A 20,765-nucleotide genomic window follows, 5' to 3' on the forward strand; every position below is an offset into this window, starting at 1 on the left:
AGGACTTTTTTTTTCTTTGGATTCTCAAATAACTTTTTCTTTGGATTATCAACAAACATTTGTATAGAGATCCTTTTCTGGTTCTCATGTTACAATTTTCAAAGTCCAAGTAATTGCCCTTCAGGAGGAATCAACTGCCACCTTCTGTCCTTTGACAATCAAAGTTAAATCAGTATTAACCCCCAGAGTGTTATTTTAAGCACTACAATGTACAGAGGAAAACACCTCATCAAAATGGGTTGAGTCGTATTCCTGTTCCTAGTGGTGAAAAAGGATTCACTTTGGCCCACATCAAAGCATCATTCAGTGAAACAGCAGATTTTCCATCTTCAAGGAAGAACACTGGACCCTGTACAGCAAAAATGTTTGGGGAGGGAAAGAAAAAGAAAGTACACATGTATGGTGTAAAGGCTACCAAACAGAAGGCACATTTTGTTTTATCTAAGAAGGCCATGAAAACCTGATTTACAACTACCATCTACGTTCATGCAAAAATTGTACCCCATCACCTTAAAGCTTTCATAATAGTTAGACACTATAAATTGAGTGAACTTGTTATGTTCCAAAATCTGGAGACCCAGCATTTCATAATCCTTAAATTTTTAGTTGGATTTTTAATAATTGCAGTATTTTATATATGTTTGTCAATTATTCCAGAGTTAAATTTAGCCTGAATCAGAGTCTGAGGTAACATGTTTTTTTCCTTCAGAATACTGTACATATTTCATTGTGTCTGTCATTATCTGTGCTGATCTGTGTTTCCCCATCTACAAAAAAAAAATATAATGCCTCCATGAATTGTTTGAAAACATGGAGTCTACATGCAGCCTACAGAATAATTTCAAATGTTCACTATGGAAAGCATGAAGGGCAAAATACTAGTTTATCTGATGGAACAAGAGCGATTTGCTAATTTCTTCATTTGACAAAATATGACCTCAAAGCTGCAATTCAGTTTAAGTGCCTTCTTAAAGAGTCACACTCTCTGAACTCGCTACTTAAAACTTGTAAACCCAAGCAATTACGCTACTATACCTTAGTATTAACTAAGTGATTTGTGAGCTGCTCTGCATGCCTAAAGCAATGACTCCTAATGTTCACTAATCCAGAAATAAGGACAACGTAGATGACAAGCTGGTAACACCATATTTGCTATTCTTGTTGAATGGATTACAACAATGGCAGCTTTATGTGGCTGTTGGCAGGTGTTGAGAGGATAGCCATAGCCAGAGGCCATTGGTCTAATGTGGAAATGTTGGCAGCAAGTTTTTTAAGACTTGATGATGTGCAGTTGTGAATTTTGTTTACCTCAGAAATCCTGCTAGCATTTTGCAATCCCCAATTTCTGATGCAAAACTATCCCTCTTAATCCCTGAACAACCCTGTTGCTCCTAGGGCTGGCATCTTGCACTGGACAAAGGAAACAGACTCAGCTTCATGGAAGAGAGTAAATTCACACTGAGGCACTGTCTGAGGACAGAAGCCTGAGAGCAGTGTTTTCAAGCTCTGTCAATATTATGGAAATCACAACATAGACCAAAGAGTTGTTATAAGGACTAGTACGTTTTGATCATAAAGCTCTATGTAGGTGATGAATATATATATTTGAATATTTAGTCTTTCAGTATCTAGTTTTAATCAATAATGAATTACAAATTTTATAGTGTGCATTTCCATAATGATAAATACTAACAACAGAACAATGTTACTATGTGGTTGAAGATAAATAATCTCCTGTTTTTTATTCAAGCTGTAGTGAGGTAGTACGCAATGTTACATGTACTTTAGACAGAACATTTGGCAAAGCAAATCTCTCCCATGGAAATTAAAACATTTTGGATTGGGAAACTGGGAAGTTATTTGATTGGACAATTCTTCTTTATATAGCGTTTCTTACACAGAAGATGTCAGCACTTGTCCTCTTTAACTTCTGCTACTGTGACAACAAGGAAAACATTTTTCCTCCCAAATGATGGGAGGGACCTTAGATTTATGGCAACCTCACACCTAGTCAATGCTATCACTGGGAAAAAACACCTCAGCTCTCTGAAACCGTACCTGTATCCTTAGCCCTGTCAAACAAGAGATGTGAACATCTGAATGACTAGGAAGATTTGATCCAGTGACATAGTCTGGCCCAACCATTCCTTTCAGAGGCTCCTCTTGTATTCGTGATATGAGTATTGAATATACCATTCTCTGTGATTCAGATGGTGGGGTGCATGGCAATTCATCAGTAGGCCTATGAACAAAAGACACTTGTTTTTCAGCTCCACATCTTAATTTGTGTTGGAAATTGAGCCACAAAGTACTCATTTTTTTACATTCACATTCAGATTTTACAAAGGAAATAAATACTGTATTGACAACTAAACATTTAAATACTAATAGTCTCATTCATGGTAATTTCATATTTTTCCACCTACTTGTTTAGAGTACAAGCTCTCCATGCATCTAGTTCCTCAGAAAGCTGTTCAATTTTCAAAGGTACAGATACTTCTCGTCTTTTTAAAAGTTGACTGAAAAGGAATGCGAATAATTAAAGTTCAAATTAATTCTAACAATGAATATTTTCTTAAAAGAAAAACAAGATAGACAGTAGTAATATAAAACTATTTTTGATTGGATATGGAAATAAATTGATCCTTCATGATAATCACTATATTAAACCTCAGAAATGTTAAATTACTAGAAATAAAAGTATACCTTTTCATTTGTTTCATTTTAATTATCCCTATTTACACCTTCTTATTTAAGCTTATCTTTAATTAGCTCTATTTTTTTCTTTATATTTTAAGGCTATATTCATTCTTATTTCTTAATAATGACAACTTTACTAAGATTAAGGGCCCATTTTGCCTATGTATAGTAGATATGATAAAAATACAGTTAGAGTAACATGGTTCAATACAGCCTTGTTTCACCTGATTACTTGTGGAAAAAACACGAGTTTCAAAAAAGAGTTTCAAAAAAGAGTTTCAAAAAAGAGTTTCAAAAAAGAGTTTCAAAAAAGAGTTTCAAAAAAGAGTTTCAAAAAAGAGTTTCAAAAAAGAGTTTCAAAAAAGAGTTTCAAAAAAGAGTTTCAAAAAAGAGTTTCAAAAAAGAGTTTCAAAAAAGAGTTTCAAAAAAGAGTTTCAAAAAAGAGTTTCAAAAAAGAGTTTCAAAAAAGAGTTTCAAAAAAGAGTTTCAAAAAAGAGTTTCAAAAAAGAGTTTCAAAAAAGAGTTTCAAAAAAGAGTTTCAAAAAAGAGTTTCAAAAAAGAGTTTCAAAAAAGAGTTTCAAAAAAGAGTTTCAAAAAAGAGTTTCAAAAAAGAGTTTCAAAAAAGAGTTTCAAAAAAGAGTTTCAAAAAAGAGTTTCAAAAAAGAGTTTCAAAAAAGAGTTTCAAAAAAGAGTTTCAAAAAAGAGTTTCAAAAAAGAGTTTCAAAAAAGAGTTTCAAAAAAGAGTTTCAAAAAAGAGTTTCAAAAAAGAGTTTCAAAAAAGAGTTTCAAAAAAGAGTTTCAAAAAAGAGTTTCAAAAAAGAGTTTCAAAAAAGAGTTTCAAAAAAGAGTTTCAAAAAAGAGTTTCAAAAAAGAGTTTCAAAAAAGAGTTTCAAAAAAGAGTTTCAAAAAAGAGTTTCAAAAAAGAGTTTCAAAAAAGAGTTTCAAAAAAGAGTTTCAAAAAAAAGTTTCAAAAAAAAGTTTCAAAAAAAGTTTCAAAAAAAAGTTTCAAAAAAAAGTTTCAAAACCCTTGCAGTGGATGCATTTTTTAATCGATCAAAATATAATACAAGGGACAGTTATTACCTGACCTATTAACTTCTATTTGTGTTGGGATATGTTAAAAATGTCCAGCTTAAGCATCTAAGTGTCCAATTTAAGATAGGCTGGAATCTAAAACTCTATGAATCCTGAAAATACTGGGCAATCTGAGAAAAAAATTTAGAGCAGTATTGTTCCCAGGAAAACTTAAAGCTTGACAGCCAGAGTATCACAAACTGAGTCTCAAAGACAGCTTGTTACTATAATAAATAATAATTAATGAATAATTAATCGATATTTAATTTCCGTATCAGAATAGCCCTTCTGTATAAGCTTATATTTAATCTCATTGTTTTTCATACATAAGTCTGGTGGTTCAGAAAATAAAATTAAAAAAAAAAACAAAAACCCAACGGTCCTTTTCCCTTTTCCCTATCCTCTCACCAAGTTTCAGAGATGAGGATGGCTAAGAGGAACGGAGTGCTGTTGAGACATCTGATGGAGAGGAGTCGAAGAGAAGGGGCAAACACACAGATCTAAGACATGTTAAATTTATGTTGTTTAATTATACTTAGTAGCCAATTCTCACAAAATATCAGGAAATGTAGGAAAGATCACAATTCTAGTAAGGTTTGAAAGGACTGGACAACATATATGCAGCATTTATTCTTGATGGAGAGATAAATGAGCTGAATTTGTTAGCAAAGCTACAGTGGTCAGTTAGAGCAGCTAGTGGAGCAATAACAGCTAAAAAAATGCCAGTGCAGCTTGAACTAGGAAATCAGTGACACCTTGGAGCTGGCCTTGCTACCCAGCAAGTCAGGTGACAAAACAAAAAGGATTTGACAGTCCCAAATTGTGAGGGAGAAATGGAAATTAGTCAGCTGGATAGTAGTATCGTTACCAAACCAGACAGGAAGACTAAACAGTAGTGGTTATACTCTGAGGAAGGAATACTGAAGGATTGTATGTAAGTCTATTTTAAGTCAAGCCAGGTGTCTTGGTGGGAATCAAGCTAGTGCCCAGTCATGAACTCTAAATTCAAAGCTTGTCCTTGTTGCTACTGATCAAGTCTTGGCAAATGGTTTACACATAGATACAAAATTAGAACTGTTACTGTCAACATATAATCATGCATGGAGGTAATGCTGAATGCTCATCTACTTCTAAAAATTGTTTTTCTTGCAGAAACTAAGAGTTTGACTGAAATCCTGGATTCACAACTTGTTACATTACCTCAGAAACATCTGCGTGTATAATGCATAAAGAAAGTAAAGCAGGTTCTATATGCAGGCATGGGTATACCCTTATAACTTTATAAAGAACTGGGAACTCAGTTGTTTTTTTTTTAATTTTTGGTGGGGGGAGGGGGAAGTGGGGACAATGTATGGCATACACCATAATAGAGACTGAGATTTATCAGTGTTACTGAAAACATAATATTACCTTGTATACTCATAAAGTGCAGGTACAATGCTATTGTACTGTCTTCTGATAGCGAGTAAAGCACCAATGTAACCACACAAAATCAGCAACTCATTCCGAAATCTATAAATACACAAGTATTAATCACGAACAACAACAAGCATTTGCAAAAACATTAAACAAATTCATATTCAAATTATAATTTTAAAACCTAATTTATCCATCCACCTTTTGTGGAGAATATACGTTTCCTGATTACGCTTACTTTCTGTATGATGTAATTGTTAAAAGAGACTCCATCTGCTTTATATTGATCTCAATTATTACATTTTAAATAGCATGTACAACACAGTTATTAAGCACAATCACGTAAAGTTACAAAACCAATGTCACTCAGATCTTTTAATGTGATAAAACTCTAAGTGTAAATAAAATTGCCCCACATATTAGTGTGGACTTCAGTCTCCCCGCAGGCCACAGATATGAGTTAAGCTTTTTGCTCCTTGAAGTTCTTCATGTGCACACCTGTGCAGGCACTCAGGCCTAGCTGCAGCCACATATCATAAAGGTGAACCACAGCTATCCAACTATTTTAGAGTTAATTCTGAGAGTGACAGCTCAAATTTCCTTAACACTTTGACATAAAAACCTATATTATGTGTGGTACCACTGCTCTTTTTCTCAGGAAACTGAAACCAGAGCTAATCAAAGTGAGATTCTTCAAATAAGACCAACATTGGTTCACCCACTGTAAATGCCCCACAGAGAAAGAAGCAGTAAAATATCCTTTTCTCTTCTTGCTAAACCTTGAAAATTTAGGAAAATTCCACATTCTATTCTCCAGACTGGGAACTAGCCTGCTTGTTGCAATTCTTTTGTACCCCTCTTCTGGTAAACAAAAAACAATACTAACTGTGTACTTATATTTTTTTACTTCCAAAAGTTTCCTTTAATGAAACTTCCACTTTTATAAGTAAGGAAAATATACTCACTCACTACATTTATGCAACACTAATCGTTCAGTGCGTACGTAACTTAGAAGATCAAGATATGGACAGACTGAATCTAAAGTCCAATCTGAGCCACAGAGTTGTTCTGTTGAAAAACAGAAACAAAAATATCTCAAGAGGCAAGCTACAGGAATGACTTATTCTTTAAAAGGTTTCTTCATCCAAATACCTACCTTTCACATACTGAATGCCAATAGGAAGAGCCTTTTCAGGTTCTGTGCTTAACAGGTAGTACTTTATAGTTTCGAATATATCCCCATCTGCCTGCATTGTCTCTGCCAATCTCATACATTCTTCTACATCAGGAAGATTACACTGGAAAACAAGGATTTCACCAAAGCATTATTGTAATGTTCAAACAATTCTCTCAGATGCCAAGAAATACTTAAGTTTGCACAAAACAGTAAGATCAAACTCTCTCAGAAAGAAGAGTCATTGTTTGAAGGACACACCTGCATATAATGTTCATTAAGAAAGCCATCTAGACCAGAGAACAACACAGGAAGAGAAAGTTCTGTAACTTTAATTTAAGCAGTATCAACTTCCATTGCTGATGTTTTTGTGAACTTTTTACTATGGCTTAATAGATGTGCAGTCTGAGTTGAACATTAAGGGAGTTAGCGGAGCAGACCCTTCTGCTGCTCAAGAGGAAAGGGGGTATTTAAGGAGATTACAGACATAAAATGTAAAACAATTCAGGATAGTACAGAAAGCTGATCTGCCAAGACATGATTAGGCTGCACTTCAGTGATGACGAGGTTATAAATCATACTGATAGGTGATTCTGAAGATCATAAGCTACTTCAGGAAGTAACCTGTGTCATGGAAAGACTACACACAGAGTAGAATTAAAGAACTAAAGTTCTTCTTGTGCAATACTGAAAATAAAATCAAGGAAGACTAAAAGAGCAGAAAAGGATATGTAACATATAAGACTGTTAGTGACAAATTCATCCTACAGCTTGATTTGGCCTTAAATTTTCTGAAATCAGTAAATAAATCAATACATAACCTCTTGTTAGCATTCAGGTAAATTCTTTTTTATTGTACCTTTTCATGCAGGTCATTTATTTCTGCTATGCATCCAGGATAAAAAGCACATAGTTTTACTAACTGCAGTTTATTATCAGGAATCATCATAAGAAGATCAGCTGCTAAATCCCTGCACAAACAAAAGATGACATGTAGTTACTCTTGCTGGTTTGTAATAGGAGGAAACTGTTTTCTCTTTTACATTCCTTTTATAACGAAGAGTTTACTGAAAAAAAAATACTATTTCCAGAGAAGAGCAGAAGTAACCTCAGCCTCTACGACTATTTTGGTGCAATAAATGAGGCTTAATCTATTCATTTTTTGGGGAAGTCGTGTTAATTTTCTATTGCTTTAGTTGGTTGAATTAAACAGCTGTGCAATCCTCAAGCATCAGAACCACCTCAATATGCGAGCAGGGATGGGAAGGGAGAGTAGGACCCATCCAATCTGAAAGAAGGAGAGATGTTAATGTGGCTCTGTGTCATGAAGCCATCCTCAAACTCCCAGGCTTGTAGAGCTCCATGACATCAGCATAAAGCATCTCTCAGTCATCCAGAATGGCTAGTGCTTCTAAAAAGGATTACACAAGAAAAGAATGATACATATTTTCATATTTTCATCCTTTCTGAAAGGAAAATTGTGTTTTAGCAAACTGACATTTCTGAAATATTCCTAACTTTTTACCAGTTGTTACCCCCTCCTTAACACAACAAGCAGCTTGAGGGAACACATGTAAATACTAATAAATTATTTTGAAACAATTATTCTATTGAGCTTTTCATAACAGATTATTGTGGTTGTTCTGTGACTCTTCTGTTCGTGCAGACATAGTTTCTCCTGTGACCCACAAGACTGACTTGCCCCTGTGCAAAGCAAAAATTGCTGAGTTCTCCTGAATTTTCAGAATGCGATCCTTGGCTTAAAACTGTTCGAGTAAGCTATTGTCCAGTATTTGCAACTGCTTTCTATCCCACTCAAGTATTGATCACAATTAAAAAATTAGAACATTTATGTTAAGCTTATTTTTAGCATTAGTAAAGTCACATGCTTTTCAAATCTCTCTTTCTATAAACAAGCAAAATACCTGTATCCAAGTGATGGAAAGCTAAAAGGAAGACATTGAAACAGTAATGAACAAAACTTTGTTTTGTATTCTTACTTTACAGAGGAAAAATCTAATAGAAAATAATTAAACTACAACAGCAAATATAAGGGTCAGGTTAACTGACTTTAACAACAAAAAAATGCCTTTCCAATGCCTTTTGACAATCTAAAGAAGTTAATGCCAAAAGGTCTTTGGAAAATCAGTTATACTATTACCACGCAATAGCCACTTTTCCAAGATACAGAAAGGCTCTTTCAGAATGTAAGATATTTCACAAGTTCTTAAACTATTTTCAAGATCAGTTACTCACATATACTCATCTTCACAGGCAATTTAAATATTTTTTTAAAGTAACTAGAAATTGCTCAGCCAAAAAAATGAAATAAAATGTTTATTTAAAAAAATCCAAAGAAGCCCTCATATAATGGCCTACAAATTGTTACCTTGAATGTTTTTTTAAGAATCAAACTGAAAAGACTGTCAGTATAAAGAACAAAATCAGGTGGCTGAGTCTGCATATGCAGAATGCAGTATCTCAAGTAAAATACCACTAGCTTTCTGATTAGTAGAAGGTTGCTTTTAACAGTATTTAGGTGCTAAACACAAATAAAATGAAAATGGTGTTCTTAAACACTCACACATTTTCCCACTGCTGTAGATTTGGAAAGATGGGGAAGGGCATGAATGTTTAGCTTTGACTTTTTTGTTCTGATTTTATATTTTATAGCACTTCTAAAAAAAGAAACCACAACCAAAAAGCAAAAAAACATTCCACCAATAACTGATTTCATTACTAATCCATCAAGGTCCTTTCAGTATTCTTTGAGGTGTCTACAATTAAGTGTGCCTCTACAATGAAAGATTTCCAACTGATGGATATCCCTAAGCATAACAACTAGTAAAAACAAAAATAGAGCCCTTCAAATATCAAAGGCCCTTCAACTCCAGCTTGATCTTATACATGCAGTGGAGCAACAGGTACTATGCTGTGCCAGTACCTCTTTATTACAAAATATGAAGAGGTTCAGGAAACTCTAATCTTCTCCTACAGAATAGGAATATATGCTGTAATGGCTGCAAATCAGAATCCAGGATTGGCAGGGTGTAGCTGTAATAGGTGTTCAGTATAGCATATGAAACCCACTGACAAATCCAGATGTATACTTGGGCAATATGCAATGCACCAATTTAAAATTTTATCACGTATACCCATGTAGACTTCAGTGTACACATGGCATAAGTTTGCATAAGTTTTATGTACACACATGTAAATGACATACTATTTTAAGTACTTGTTCCAGCACTGAGATCAGAACAAACTTTCATTATGGAACTGGAAAAAATATACACTGTTTTTCTTAACTCCATGTTCAGTGCTTCCTATCAGAGGCTACATAAAATTCACTCTTCTCAATGAACGCAGGGCGATCAGAGAAAGAGCTTCAGACACTTTAAAAGCTGCAGATGGAGCTGCCAAAACAACCTTGTTAGAACTGGTGCAATGCAGACATGCTAAATCATTGTAAAACCAAAACAGAAAGTCATCCATTTCTTATTTTATCTTTTTTTTCTACAATGCTTCATTGTCTAAGGCAGGCTAAATGCCCTGTAGAGAGGAGTTCCACTATGTTTCTCTCAGGCTACCTCTAGACGCTTAAGCAAATACTGACTGTAGCAGAAAAACTGATGCTTAATTGCAATATCTGTTTAAGCACAGGTTTTCTATGAAATGTTAATTCCGAAACACCTGTACAGCTGCCAAATATACCTTAGGAAGATTTTCTGCTTTTCATTGGTAGACAAAAAATGGGCCAAAACTGTATCCTTCAAAGTAAAACCACTACAAGGAGGAAAAGAAAACTATCAGAGATAAAGTTTCCCCTATTATCTACTCCTGCAGAATTAAATAGTAATCCTGTTTCATCCTTAAATCTTGTCACCCATCTCATATTCCCAATACCAATATAAAGTAATTCCTTAGCCTTTTAGGTTTTTATATTTTTCAAGCAAGTACTTAAATATCACTTCACAGATCCTACTTAAGCTTCTGTTCCTTTTGACTTTATAATTCAATTCTAGCCTTTGTCTGAAGCAGTAACTTTTACTCAGTACAGACTAGGACATACTATGCTACCTGTTGCCCAAGTATCTAGGCTTTTTCAGCAGGTTTCATGCTCTTTGACAATGACTCTTCTCTCATTTACAATGCATACATAATATATTTTAAGATTAAAGCAGAACATTAGCATGTCCTGTGCTTCAAAGGTCTAATACAGCAATCCTTATTCAAGCAGCAATTCTCATTCTACCTACCCATAGTGGTTTGGTGTCTATAAAAGTTTCAGAATGAAACACCTTTATCATTTTGTCAGGAGGAAAAAAAAAAAGATCTTCTTCAGATTAAGAAATTCTTACCATGTTGTTACTGTCATACATTTTCTTGCTAGTAACTCTAGGGCATAATGTGTTGCTTGTGCTGCACTTCCTCCTAAGACAGTACCCACACAGATTGCCAACTCCAGTTCATTTCCACGAATCAGGTTTGCCATTGCAAGCTTGCTCAATGAAAAAATTATATCATTAAGGGACACAAGCATTTTTGGGGATTCACCATGTTGAGCATATGACATTCATTTCTGAGACTGCTTTTTACAGAAGGACAAAATATGCATTTATTGAAGCAACTTTATATATAATTTGGGTCTCCTGAATGAGTCAATAATTATGCACCATGTGTTAAACAGTTTTTAAATAACCAAATAGATTTCCTTTAGCAGACTCTTTATTGAACCAAAGAGATTGCACATGCATAGAAAGCAGGATTGCAATTCCTTCTAGTCTTAAGGACGGACACTATCTTTCAGAGTACATATTTCCCCTCTCTTTTGATGAAAGGGGGCTCAAAAAAACCCAAAGAACCCAAGCCCTCTCTGGGCAACTGGAGTTGCTGATAGGCATAACAGAATATTAAACAGTAAGAGACTACACAACAACTTAAAACATGTCTATTTTGAAATACAGGCATTAACTGATTACTGCTTTTTCTCTGAACAGCTCATTAAGATGGACTTTTACTCATTTTGGGGAATAGAGAACGAAGAACATGTCGGGTCAGCAACAACAAAATCCAGAGAGAATGAGGAAAAGAAGCAATTTGTAAAACTACAAACAAAATGAAAATCTAATAAAATGTTTCTTACATGTCAGCCCTATTTTTGTGCTGAGGGGTAGGGTTTTTTCCCCTATTTATTTCACCATTTAGACTGCAAATTCTTCAAAGTAGCAATTGCATCTTTTGTAGCACAATGAAGTTCCAGTTCTGAGTGGGTCTTTTGAGTCACCGTACACAGTAATACTTATGTGTATATGTAAGGTACTTAGATACTTTATATTTTCTGATATAACAAGATACTGTATATATGAAAATACAATTATATAATAACATACTACTTTCTGTGCATGAGAGAAATCTTGAATGTAACAGAGTCAGAGGAGTTTTGCTACTAACTTCAATATGGTAAGGATCAAACTCTTTCTATAATATATACAAAACAAATACCAACTATAAGTACTACATTTTAGAATGTAGTACATATATTTTAAAAAACAGTTAACATCTGCAGATGTAAAAAGGAAGTCAATGTTGGCCTTTCCATAGTTAAATAGGAAAAAAAAATTACCTCTATATTTTCAACAGCCAGATGGCAACATGCTGCAAGCACTGCATGGCCATCCTGGAAATACCATTCTGCCAGTTCTTTACTGACCTTGTGCAGGAGCCTGCAAAAACAAAACATGAATTCTGAAAGGTCACTTAAACGCTGGAGTTCTTTGGCTCTTAAATTATATACAAGTCACCACATTTGCTTCTGTACCCTAAAATTTCTTACAGATAATGACACCACAAGCTTTCAAAATGCAGTTTGAGCTTCATCCACTACTTACGTTGGTGCATATTCAGGTGGATCAGTTTCTCAAAGTCTATGGACTTCAGAAAAAGAAGGAGAACTGGGGGTGCTGATCGACAGCCGGCTAAACATGAGCCAGCAGTGTGCCCAGGTGGCCAAGGCGGCCAACGGCACCCTGGCCTCCATCGGGAATAGTGTAGCCAGCCGGTCTAGGGAAGTGATCATCCCTCTGTACTCGGCACTGGTGAGGCCACACCTTGAATACTGTGTCCAGTTCTGGGCCCCGCACTTCAAGAAAGATGTGGAGGTGTTGGAGCGAGTCCAGAGGAGGGCGACCAAGCTGGTGAAGGGTCTGGAGGGTCTGACCTACGAGGAACGGCTGAGGGAGCTGGGGTTGTTTAGCCTGAGGAACAGGAGGCTCAGAGGTGACCTTATTGCAGTCTGCAACTACCTGAAGGGAGGCTGTAGTGAAGTGGGAGTCGGCCTCTTCTCCCAGGCAACTAGCTATAGGAAAAGACAACATAGCCTCAAGCTTCGCCAGGGGAGGTTCAGGTTGGACATTAGGAAGAATTTCTTCTCAGAAAGGGTTATTAGACACTGGAATGGGCTGCCCAGGGAGGTGGTGGAGTCACCATCTCTGGATGTGTTTAAAAAAAGACTGGACATGGCACTTAGTGCCATGGTCTAGTTGACATGGTGGTGTCAGGGCAATGGTTGGACTCAATGATCCCAGAGGTCTCTTCCAACCTGATTGATTCCGTGATTCTGTGAAAAAGCACTCGGAAGAGTCCTCAGCAGCCAAACTCCCTAGCCCAGACATGCTGCAAAGCACCTCACTGGGTGCCGTGGCCAGAAAAGAGCCTGTGAGGAAAAGCCGGGGAGCACAAACGCATTTCTCCTCCTTCCCTTGGGGGGAAAGGTCCCGCTCCACGGCAGGGTGCTGCACCCCACGTGGAGGAGGACACTGGTGGGGGGCTTGTCACAGCATCCTCGGTTGGGAATGGGGGACTGGGGGTGAGCAAAACAGGGCTCAGTGGGATCCAGCCTCTCCAAGCGGTTGCTTCGCGGGGGGGTGAGGAGGGGGCTCAGCTTCTTTGCCCACCATCCTGTTGTAAAGGGGCTGCTGGGAAGGTGGCGAGCGGTTTTGGTACCCCCACGGGTACCACCCAGGGAGGTGGTGGAGTCACCACCTCTGGATGTGTTTAAGAAAAAACTGGACATGGCACTTAGTACCATGGTCTAGCTGACATGGTGGTGTCAGGGCAATGGTTGGACTCGATGATCTCTTCCAATCAGGTCTCTTCCAACCTGATTGATTTTGTGTGATTCTGTGATTCTTTGATACATTAGCATGGAAATGTCTCTTCAGACTGACAGAAGAAAAATCAAATATCTGGATATTCATTCTGTACCTGTGAACTCTGAATAAATATCTAACTGCTCAAAAAGTGCACATGTAAATGAAGTAACTACACAGCCTCCAAGCTGCTTGATAATGTGACTTAGGTTTTTAAGCACTGCTCTGAACAAGGAGAGATGCATGGTTTCTTTTATGGGCACACACAAGGAAAATATGGCCATTAGTGTATATTGTCAGAAACTTCTCCTCCTGAAGCTTCACTGTTTATCATCAGTGAAGATGCATAAAACAGAGTCTGACAGATAGTTCTTAATGCTAAATCTTACTCTACTTACCAGAAGTTCTAAGTTAATATGCTACATATTTTAACATATTTAAGTGCATAAGAATGCACCTTAAAGATCAAGCAAATGAAAAGGATATTTATAATTATAATACATACATATGAAAAATCCATTTGGTGCTAGAAGAAGGCACAATGGGGAAATTATTTAGTGTAGCATCACTTAGTAAATCTATCAACTAAGTACTAGCAGATGTAACATTTTGTTGTCAAATTCTACATTGCTGATGCCAAATTAAACCACTAAGGTTTATCTCCCTTGATGACTTTACATTCTGCACTAAAATGATGCTTTAGATAAAAACTAGAACAACTTACTCATTATAATCATCTGTATTGTCTCCACCAGCATTTGAACATCCACTTGTTGTGGAGAGTGGTGACATTTGTATATTTCCCTCACAAGCTGCCTAGAAGCGAATAAAAAAATGGATTAATTAAAGCACCAACCAAAATGACTATGTGTTTTTTCAACAACAAAAAAATAATCTAAGATATATAAAAATCCTTCTGAAGGCCAGTTATAACAAAGGAAATGTTTAAACCAATGAACTTACTCATAGCTAAATCTTTGCCTAGTTTTAGCCAGCCATACAAGAAATACTACAGAAGCAAGAGACTTCTTCCTTCCTATGAATTTGTACAGGTTTTTTCCAGCATTTGAGTACACTTAAAATGGACAGTGAGAGGTATAACCTTGAGTTTTACACCCTTAAAATGGGCAGTGAGGGCTACAACCTTGATTTTTACACTCCTAGGAGCAAGTGACTGTCAGTGAAGGATGAACTCCATAGATACTTCTCAGTAGGTATACCAGCAAATCTGGAAAGGTTTACATAGTGGCATAAGCTGAACCTTTGTTGTGTCTGGCACTAAATTATTTCTAACATTAAATGAGAAGAGATCAGTGTGGGTTTAAAAGGAAATTCTTTCATGTGCTTTAAGGTGTAGCTGCGATAACAACATCAAAACTCAGGGCTCAGTTAAAAGTGAAAAAAAGTCCTGTTATTTTATTGCTTAATATTATCTGATTAAACATTTGAGACAAAGACTATTCTATGAATTGTAATAAAAGCAACCCCTGCAATGTCTCTCTTACAAGAAAAACGAAGATCTTGCAAAAGCTTTAAGGTGCTTTACAGTTCAAACATTATAACTTGTTAAATTTAAGCAAACCTCAAAGTTCCATTCAGCTACGATTAGAAGAACAAAAACAAACAGATAGACAATTTCTAAGGGACAAATTCACATGCATTATTAAAGTTCTTATCTCTGAGGCAACTGAATGTTCAAGGACAGGTAGGCATGAGAGAATGTACCAGGGACAAATCTTGACAGTTTATTTAACAAACTATATTGAATATGCAGAAATTACTCAAAAAGAATAAAGGAACAGTGAGATAGAGGGAAACAAAGTATCAGTTTTGCATTTTTTGTGCATCCTTTAACTTCTGTTTACATTAGGAAGCAGAAGGGACATACATACTTTTGGTAATTTCTTGTACTGTTTTTTGCAATAATTTAAAAGTTTCATTTCCTATATTGATTACTACTGCAATTGAGCAGTTTCACCCAAAGATTCTACAGGAAGCAGTATAACCAAGACCTCAACAGAAATGCAAAAGAAATCCTACATGTCTTAGATGTCAAGGGCAGTACAGACTGCTGAAAATCAGGTTAATTTTCTGCTTCAACCAAAACCGAATACATCAGTGTCTATTATGGGCATTTGATTGCAATTTAGAAAAATCAGGCTTAAAATCTGTAAGCATGAGATACCTTTTTATGATTTCTGCATAAAAACTGGCCAATAGAATACAAAAGTAGAGTAGGGTATCATTATTTAGCCATTTTGCAAAAGTGAACAGAGCTAGCCTTTTAAATATGCTTGTTATCTTCAGAGTTAGAAACAAACAGCTAAATACATTTCCCACACTGTTATATGTAATACCTGTGTAACAAGCAGAGCCTCTTTAAGCTGGCCTCTTGAAGTAAAGAAAGAAACTAGTTTCTTCACGTCTCCGATAGCTATACAGTATGGGATGACATCATCATTTTCTTCCTGAATTAACTGATCAGCTCTCCTAATTAAACAAATGAATAAATAAACAAGAAAGATCTACATATATAATTGATCATTAAACTTATCTCTATGGTATAGGTGTTAGATGAAAACATACAAAGTTCACTGAAACCCATCTGCCTTTCCAGTCCTCAGAAGACTTGCAAACTGTGGATACTGCACTAAAGAGTTCCCAGTTAAACTTGCAATTTATGCTCAACCCTTTAACTTGATTAATCTACACAAAATCGTTGTTGAAAACCCCAACAGTTCCATCCTAAAGCTTATTGTGAACAAAAAGCAACATCACTAGAATTCTGTAACAAAAGCCAAGTACAACTGATATTAGTAGCCACCCTTCCTACTTGTCTGTGTCCTTTTATGGACAGAACCTACAATTCAGCATTATATTTTTATTACCTTACCTTTGCATTAACTTCCTCCAATATTTCATCGATACACCAGGTGCAACTGAGAGAGCTTTGTCCCACTACAAGAAAGCAGCAATACATTTAAACTGATCATTTTATTTTGAGAAACAGCTGTATTTTTAACTATTTTCATGTTTCTTCCATTAAAAATAAATATGTCAAAAGGTTAAGTAAGGAATGAGCTATGCATTAGACTGCATATATAAAAAATAACTGGACCAAGATTACTCTTTTCTGAATTTATGAACCATTTTGTTGTTACCTCATCTTTGCTAGAGTAGCTGGTTTTCAGAAACCTTCATATTTTATTGTTCTTCAATAGTGTTCTGATATTTTACCTCTCCAAGTTCCACCATTAGTTCACAGTACCGCTGAATTTGTCCTAATCTTAAATGTATTTCTGCAGCTTCTTTAAGCCTCTCCTCTTTGCTTGGTGCACCAATACCACCTCCAAACTTGGACATTTTTACTGTTGTCAGTTCTTGTGCCTTGGACTGGGGGGGTGGGAGAGGGAGAGTTAAAAAAAAAAATAAATTTAAAAAAGTACAATTTTCTGTGATGAAAACAAGTTTGCTTAAGAATGAACTACAGTCAAACATTACAATGGAATATGAAGGCTATCATTTAAGAAAAAATCCTTTTGAGAAAAGGCTAATTGGAAGAGCTTACAATGAGATTACAGAGAACTGTTTATATTGTTAAAGTAACTGTTAGTGTTTTGTTGCTCACATACGTTTTTCCTTGATTATCTTCCTTTAATCTCTTTTATATAATTTTTTTATTCTCAATCATTTTCTCATATGTAATAGTAATTCACTCAGATGTCCATCATAAAAATCTTGATATTTTTGAAATTTCAAAAAAATATTTGTGAACATAAACCATACAGAGCTGAAAATGGTACTTACTGCCATTATAATGATATCCAAATAAAGAAAGAATAAAGACAGAAGGCTCAACCTGTGTCCTGTCTGTCATACCCCATTAACCACATGAGCAATAAATGATTTATATTCCCAACCATTGCAATTTTTATATCAGTTGAAGAAATAACACTAAATTTCTCCATCTGGCAGAGTCTGAGAAACAAGCTGCAACAGGATCACATTTAAAATAAAAAACAAAAGCAAAAGGAGCCTCACTTCACATTTCAAGAATTCTGTTTAACTCTCTATCCAATGCACGTAAGACAGAGTTCGGCTATTCATGGCTTTAAAACACCATATATGGAGGATGGAGAACAAACTTTGAACATTCTTCACCAAAGTAAACTGCAATGTAGACCAATGGCAACTGCTGAAAAAGGCAATGGATCTGTTTTTTTTAAAACAACATTACTTTTTTACTTGGCACCTCTATCTTTTTTATCATTTTCTTACTGAAGTCTCCAATGTATCCTCTCTGTTTGCTACAAACAGAAAAATACAATTGCTCTAGGTCCCTATTTAATCCTGAAATGTCTAGGTGCTGCAATGCCATTATACAGTCTCCTAAGGAAAAAATGGTATTAGCAGCCCTACACAAGCAGCAGCATCACCCTACTCCACTTTCTCTTAGAGCTCTCAAGCAAGATTCTGAGTCAGCAAAGAGGACAAAATGCTTTTAATTAATGTGAACACTTAATCCAGATCCACAGAATGACCAGCAATTACTGTAGTTACTCCAGGTCACCTGAGTTATAAATGCATGAAATCATGTTGCAGGGATAATCAGACTTCTTGCAATGTGTGAGTCATGAATTAATTTCTTCTCAGGCTATGTGGCCAAGAAAACCGGTTTTTGGACACACGGACAGACACAAGCACACACACCCCCAGTTTCATAATATTAGCAAAGCAGCTGCTATTATTACAGTTAATATCAACAATAAAAAACTTCCATCACTTAAGAGTCATAAGGTATGCAGAACACTCCTTAAGAGTCTGTGATTTTGCAAAAAAGACAGCCTGCAACAGCAAACAACAGGTGATAGCTGGAAGGTATTTAGCCCTGAGGGTGGCAAGTGGGGAGATATGCATTTCCTGATCCATACCAAAAGATATCTTTCCTCTATTTCCAACCCAGTCATTAGAGTATGGGATTCTTTAGTATCCCTAAGAAGTCCCTGAGAGAACCACATATTCCCATATTCTGCACAAATTGTATGTCTGGTTGCATATTCATATATGCAGCTACTAATAAATTTGTGACCCATTACTTGAATTTCACATTCACATCTGAGTCACTCTTCATCTGCGTATCTCTATTACAGGTTCTTGCTTTTTCACTCCTTCTTCCAGACAGCTACAGAGCATATTTCTGCTGACTCTCCTCCATTTTCAGACATGAATTCCCCTGTCCCTGCATCTGAACATAACTATAAACTTCATGTTTATACAACCAAATAGTTTGACTTTACTGAATATAAAAGTACCATATATATAATAGGGAAGATAAACTTGCTTCATAGCTCAAGCTGTAGTGATGCCTGCTCTGCAATTTCTTTTCATTATTTTGAAAACTGCTTTTCTAGTTAATGACTGTAACTTAGCATTTTAACACTGAGTATGCATGAAGTCACGCAGACTTAGCTAGATGCTATTGTTCTAACAGACTAGTATTGCACAGAGAACTGATATTGCACAAATATCTTTGCACATGAAATAAATTGTGACCCTTTTGTAAAGCATTAAATGTTATTTTTAAAGAGTGAAATGCTATACGGATTAACAACCATTTTCACATACCATTTATGCTTCACTTACCATTCTAAATCTAATGAGATGTTTCATATGCATAATTCCTTTGCAGTAGTTTTGTGGAAGTAAACTGTCATCCTGTCCTTTTATTACAGCAACTAAATCCCACAAATTTTTGCTGCCTCCTGGAGGCTAAAATTGTTGGGGAAGAAAAGGGTTGTATTACAGTAATGTTCAAGAGAGGAATTAAACTTACAAAGACACTGAAAAACATTTGTCAGACAATTCCAAGAAATACAATTTCAGCCCATTTCAATATTAGAATGAATCAGTTCAAGGTACTACAACTCCTTCAGTTTTCTTGAAGGCTGTGAAGATACAGCAAGATCCATGAACGTAAGTATTTGGTTATGTGTGGACATAGCTGGGGGCTCGCCATTAGTGTTCCCTTTTACCCCCAAAGGAATACAAGCTATCTGGTGGTTACTGCTGGCATAAAATAACATTCAGCTGCTGAGGTGCAGGAGCTACCCCCATACCTGTTTACGGTTTTCTGTAAAGCAAAGGTGTGGGCCAGGCAAAAAAGAACTTCAGGGCCCGGCTGCCACAATCTGGTTTACTATCTTAACATTAAATGTTAAAATAGACACATATGGTATAACTGTATATGCACAAAATCTTGCAGGCCATCAAGGTGATTTTTTATTTTTTTAAAAATTTTAAGCATTTTTACTGGTCAAAGATTTGAATCAATCCTTCTGTAGAACTAGGACAATGGTTTAACATTCAGCGAGGTCTAGAAGAGAGTGAGTAATTAAAAGCTTAAAAAAAAAAATCACTAAACCTTTGACCTGAAGGAGCTTTTCTAAACCAAGTTTAGAAGTCCAATTACCTCTGAGCTGGTAAAAAGCAGATCCTACTGGTGGGAGGGGGAAAGAGACTATTCCTCTTTTTTCAGTCCCTTAAAGCTCTTACTTGACTCCTCATAGTTTAAGCACACCACTTTATTTTCTGAACTCAAAAAGCACCGAACACAGCTGATCAAAAAAAGATTTTGCTCTTGGAAAATTCTAATAGTCTTGTAACAGTTTTACTCTCAAATCAACATGGGACATCAAAGTGTATAACTTCTGTAAAACAAGGAATTCTATTAAAATATATTTTTAATAAACCAGGAAATTTCAAGATTTGTAATTGAGGAAGATTGTTTCAGCATTTTTAAATCATACACTTCAATTTAGCTAGAAATCAAAACAAATATTTTGGATGAACTAGGTCCTTGTAGATCAGTGTATTAACTAAAATTACAACAGTGCTTGACACAAGGTGTAGTTCCATGTCATTTTTGTCTTTGTTCTACCTCAAGTTCAGCTCCTATGCAGCTAAGCACTCACAGGGACCCAGTAATTTGTATTTTTAATTCAATTGCACAGAGAGGCTGCAGTGATTTATAGGAAATATTACTGTGCAATGAAGCAAAGGCAATAGATGGGTACTGCGGCACGGGTTATCCAGATCTACAGCTCCTAGAAGGTAATACAACAGTTTTGGCACAGACACTTGAGCAGTTCAAACCTTATCTGTAATGAGGGTGTCCCTTTGATGGATTAAAATTAAAAACTCCAATGTAGTTTGATAAAATACATCTTTTCATTTTCTTCAATAGAAAATTC

At 35.8% G+C, this 20,765-nt stretch overlaps 1 protein-coding gene across 5 annotated transcripts in view; it reads right to left on the reverse strand.

Annotated features, from left to right (window-relative positions):
- Positions 1-229: 229 nt before the first annotated feature.
- The window catches only part of WDR17 (WD repeat domain 17), a 59,351-nt gene continuing 38,815 nt past the window's right edge, over positions 230-20,765 (reverse strand). For 2 of the 5 annotated variants that reach the window (XM_068403492.1, XM_068403490.1), the window contains 15 exons: positions 19,159-19,284; positions 16,753-16,908; positions 16,409-16,473; positions 15,873-16,005; positions 14,240-14,331; positions 11,991-12,090; positions 10,726-10,865; positions 8,290-8,310; positions 7,224-7,335; positions 6,347-6,488; positions 6,156-6,258; positions 5,185-5,286; positions 2,427-2,519; positions 2,059-2,242; positions 230-349 (listed from right to left, as the gene is read on the reverse strand). In XM_068403492.1, coding sequence (XP_068259593.1) covers positions 230-349; positions 2,059-2,242; positions 2,427-2,519; positions 5,185-5,286; positions 6,156-6,258; positions 6,347-6,488; positions 7,224-7,335; positions 8,290-8,310; positions 10,726-10,865; positions 11,991-12,090; positions 14,240-14,331; positions 15,873-16,005; positions 16,409-16,473; positions 16,753-16,908; positions 19,159-19,284 — 1,689 coding nt within the window. Of the gene's footprint in view, positions 350-2,058; positions 2,243-2,426; positions 2,520-5,184; positions 5,287-6,155; positions 6,259-6,346; positions 6,489-7,223; positions 7,357-8,289; positions 8,311-10,725; positions 10,866-11,990; positions 12,091-14,239; positions 14,332-15,872; positions 16,006-16,408; positions 16,474-16,752; positions 16,909-19,158; positions 19,285-20,765 lie in introns of all 5 variants that reach the window. The other 3 variants (XM_068403491.1, XM_068403489.1, XM_068403488.1) reach the window with 2 other exon arrangements.

Source organism: Nyctibius grandis, chromosome 6, assembly GCF_013368605.1.
Source record: "Nyctibius grandis isolate bNycGra1 chromosome 6, bNycGra1.pri, whole genome shotgun sequence".
Taxonomy (NCBI): domain Eukaryota; kingdom Metazoa; phylum Chordata; class Aves; order Nyctibiiformes; family Nyctibiidae; genus Nyctibius; species Nyctibius grandis.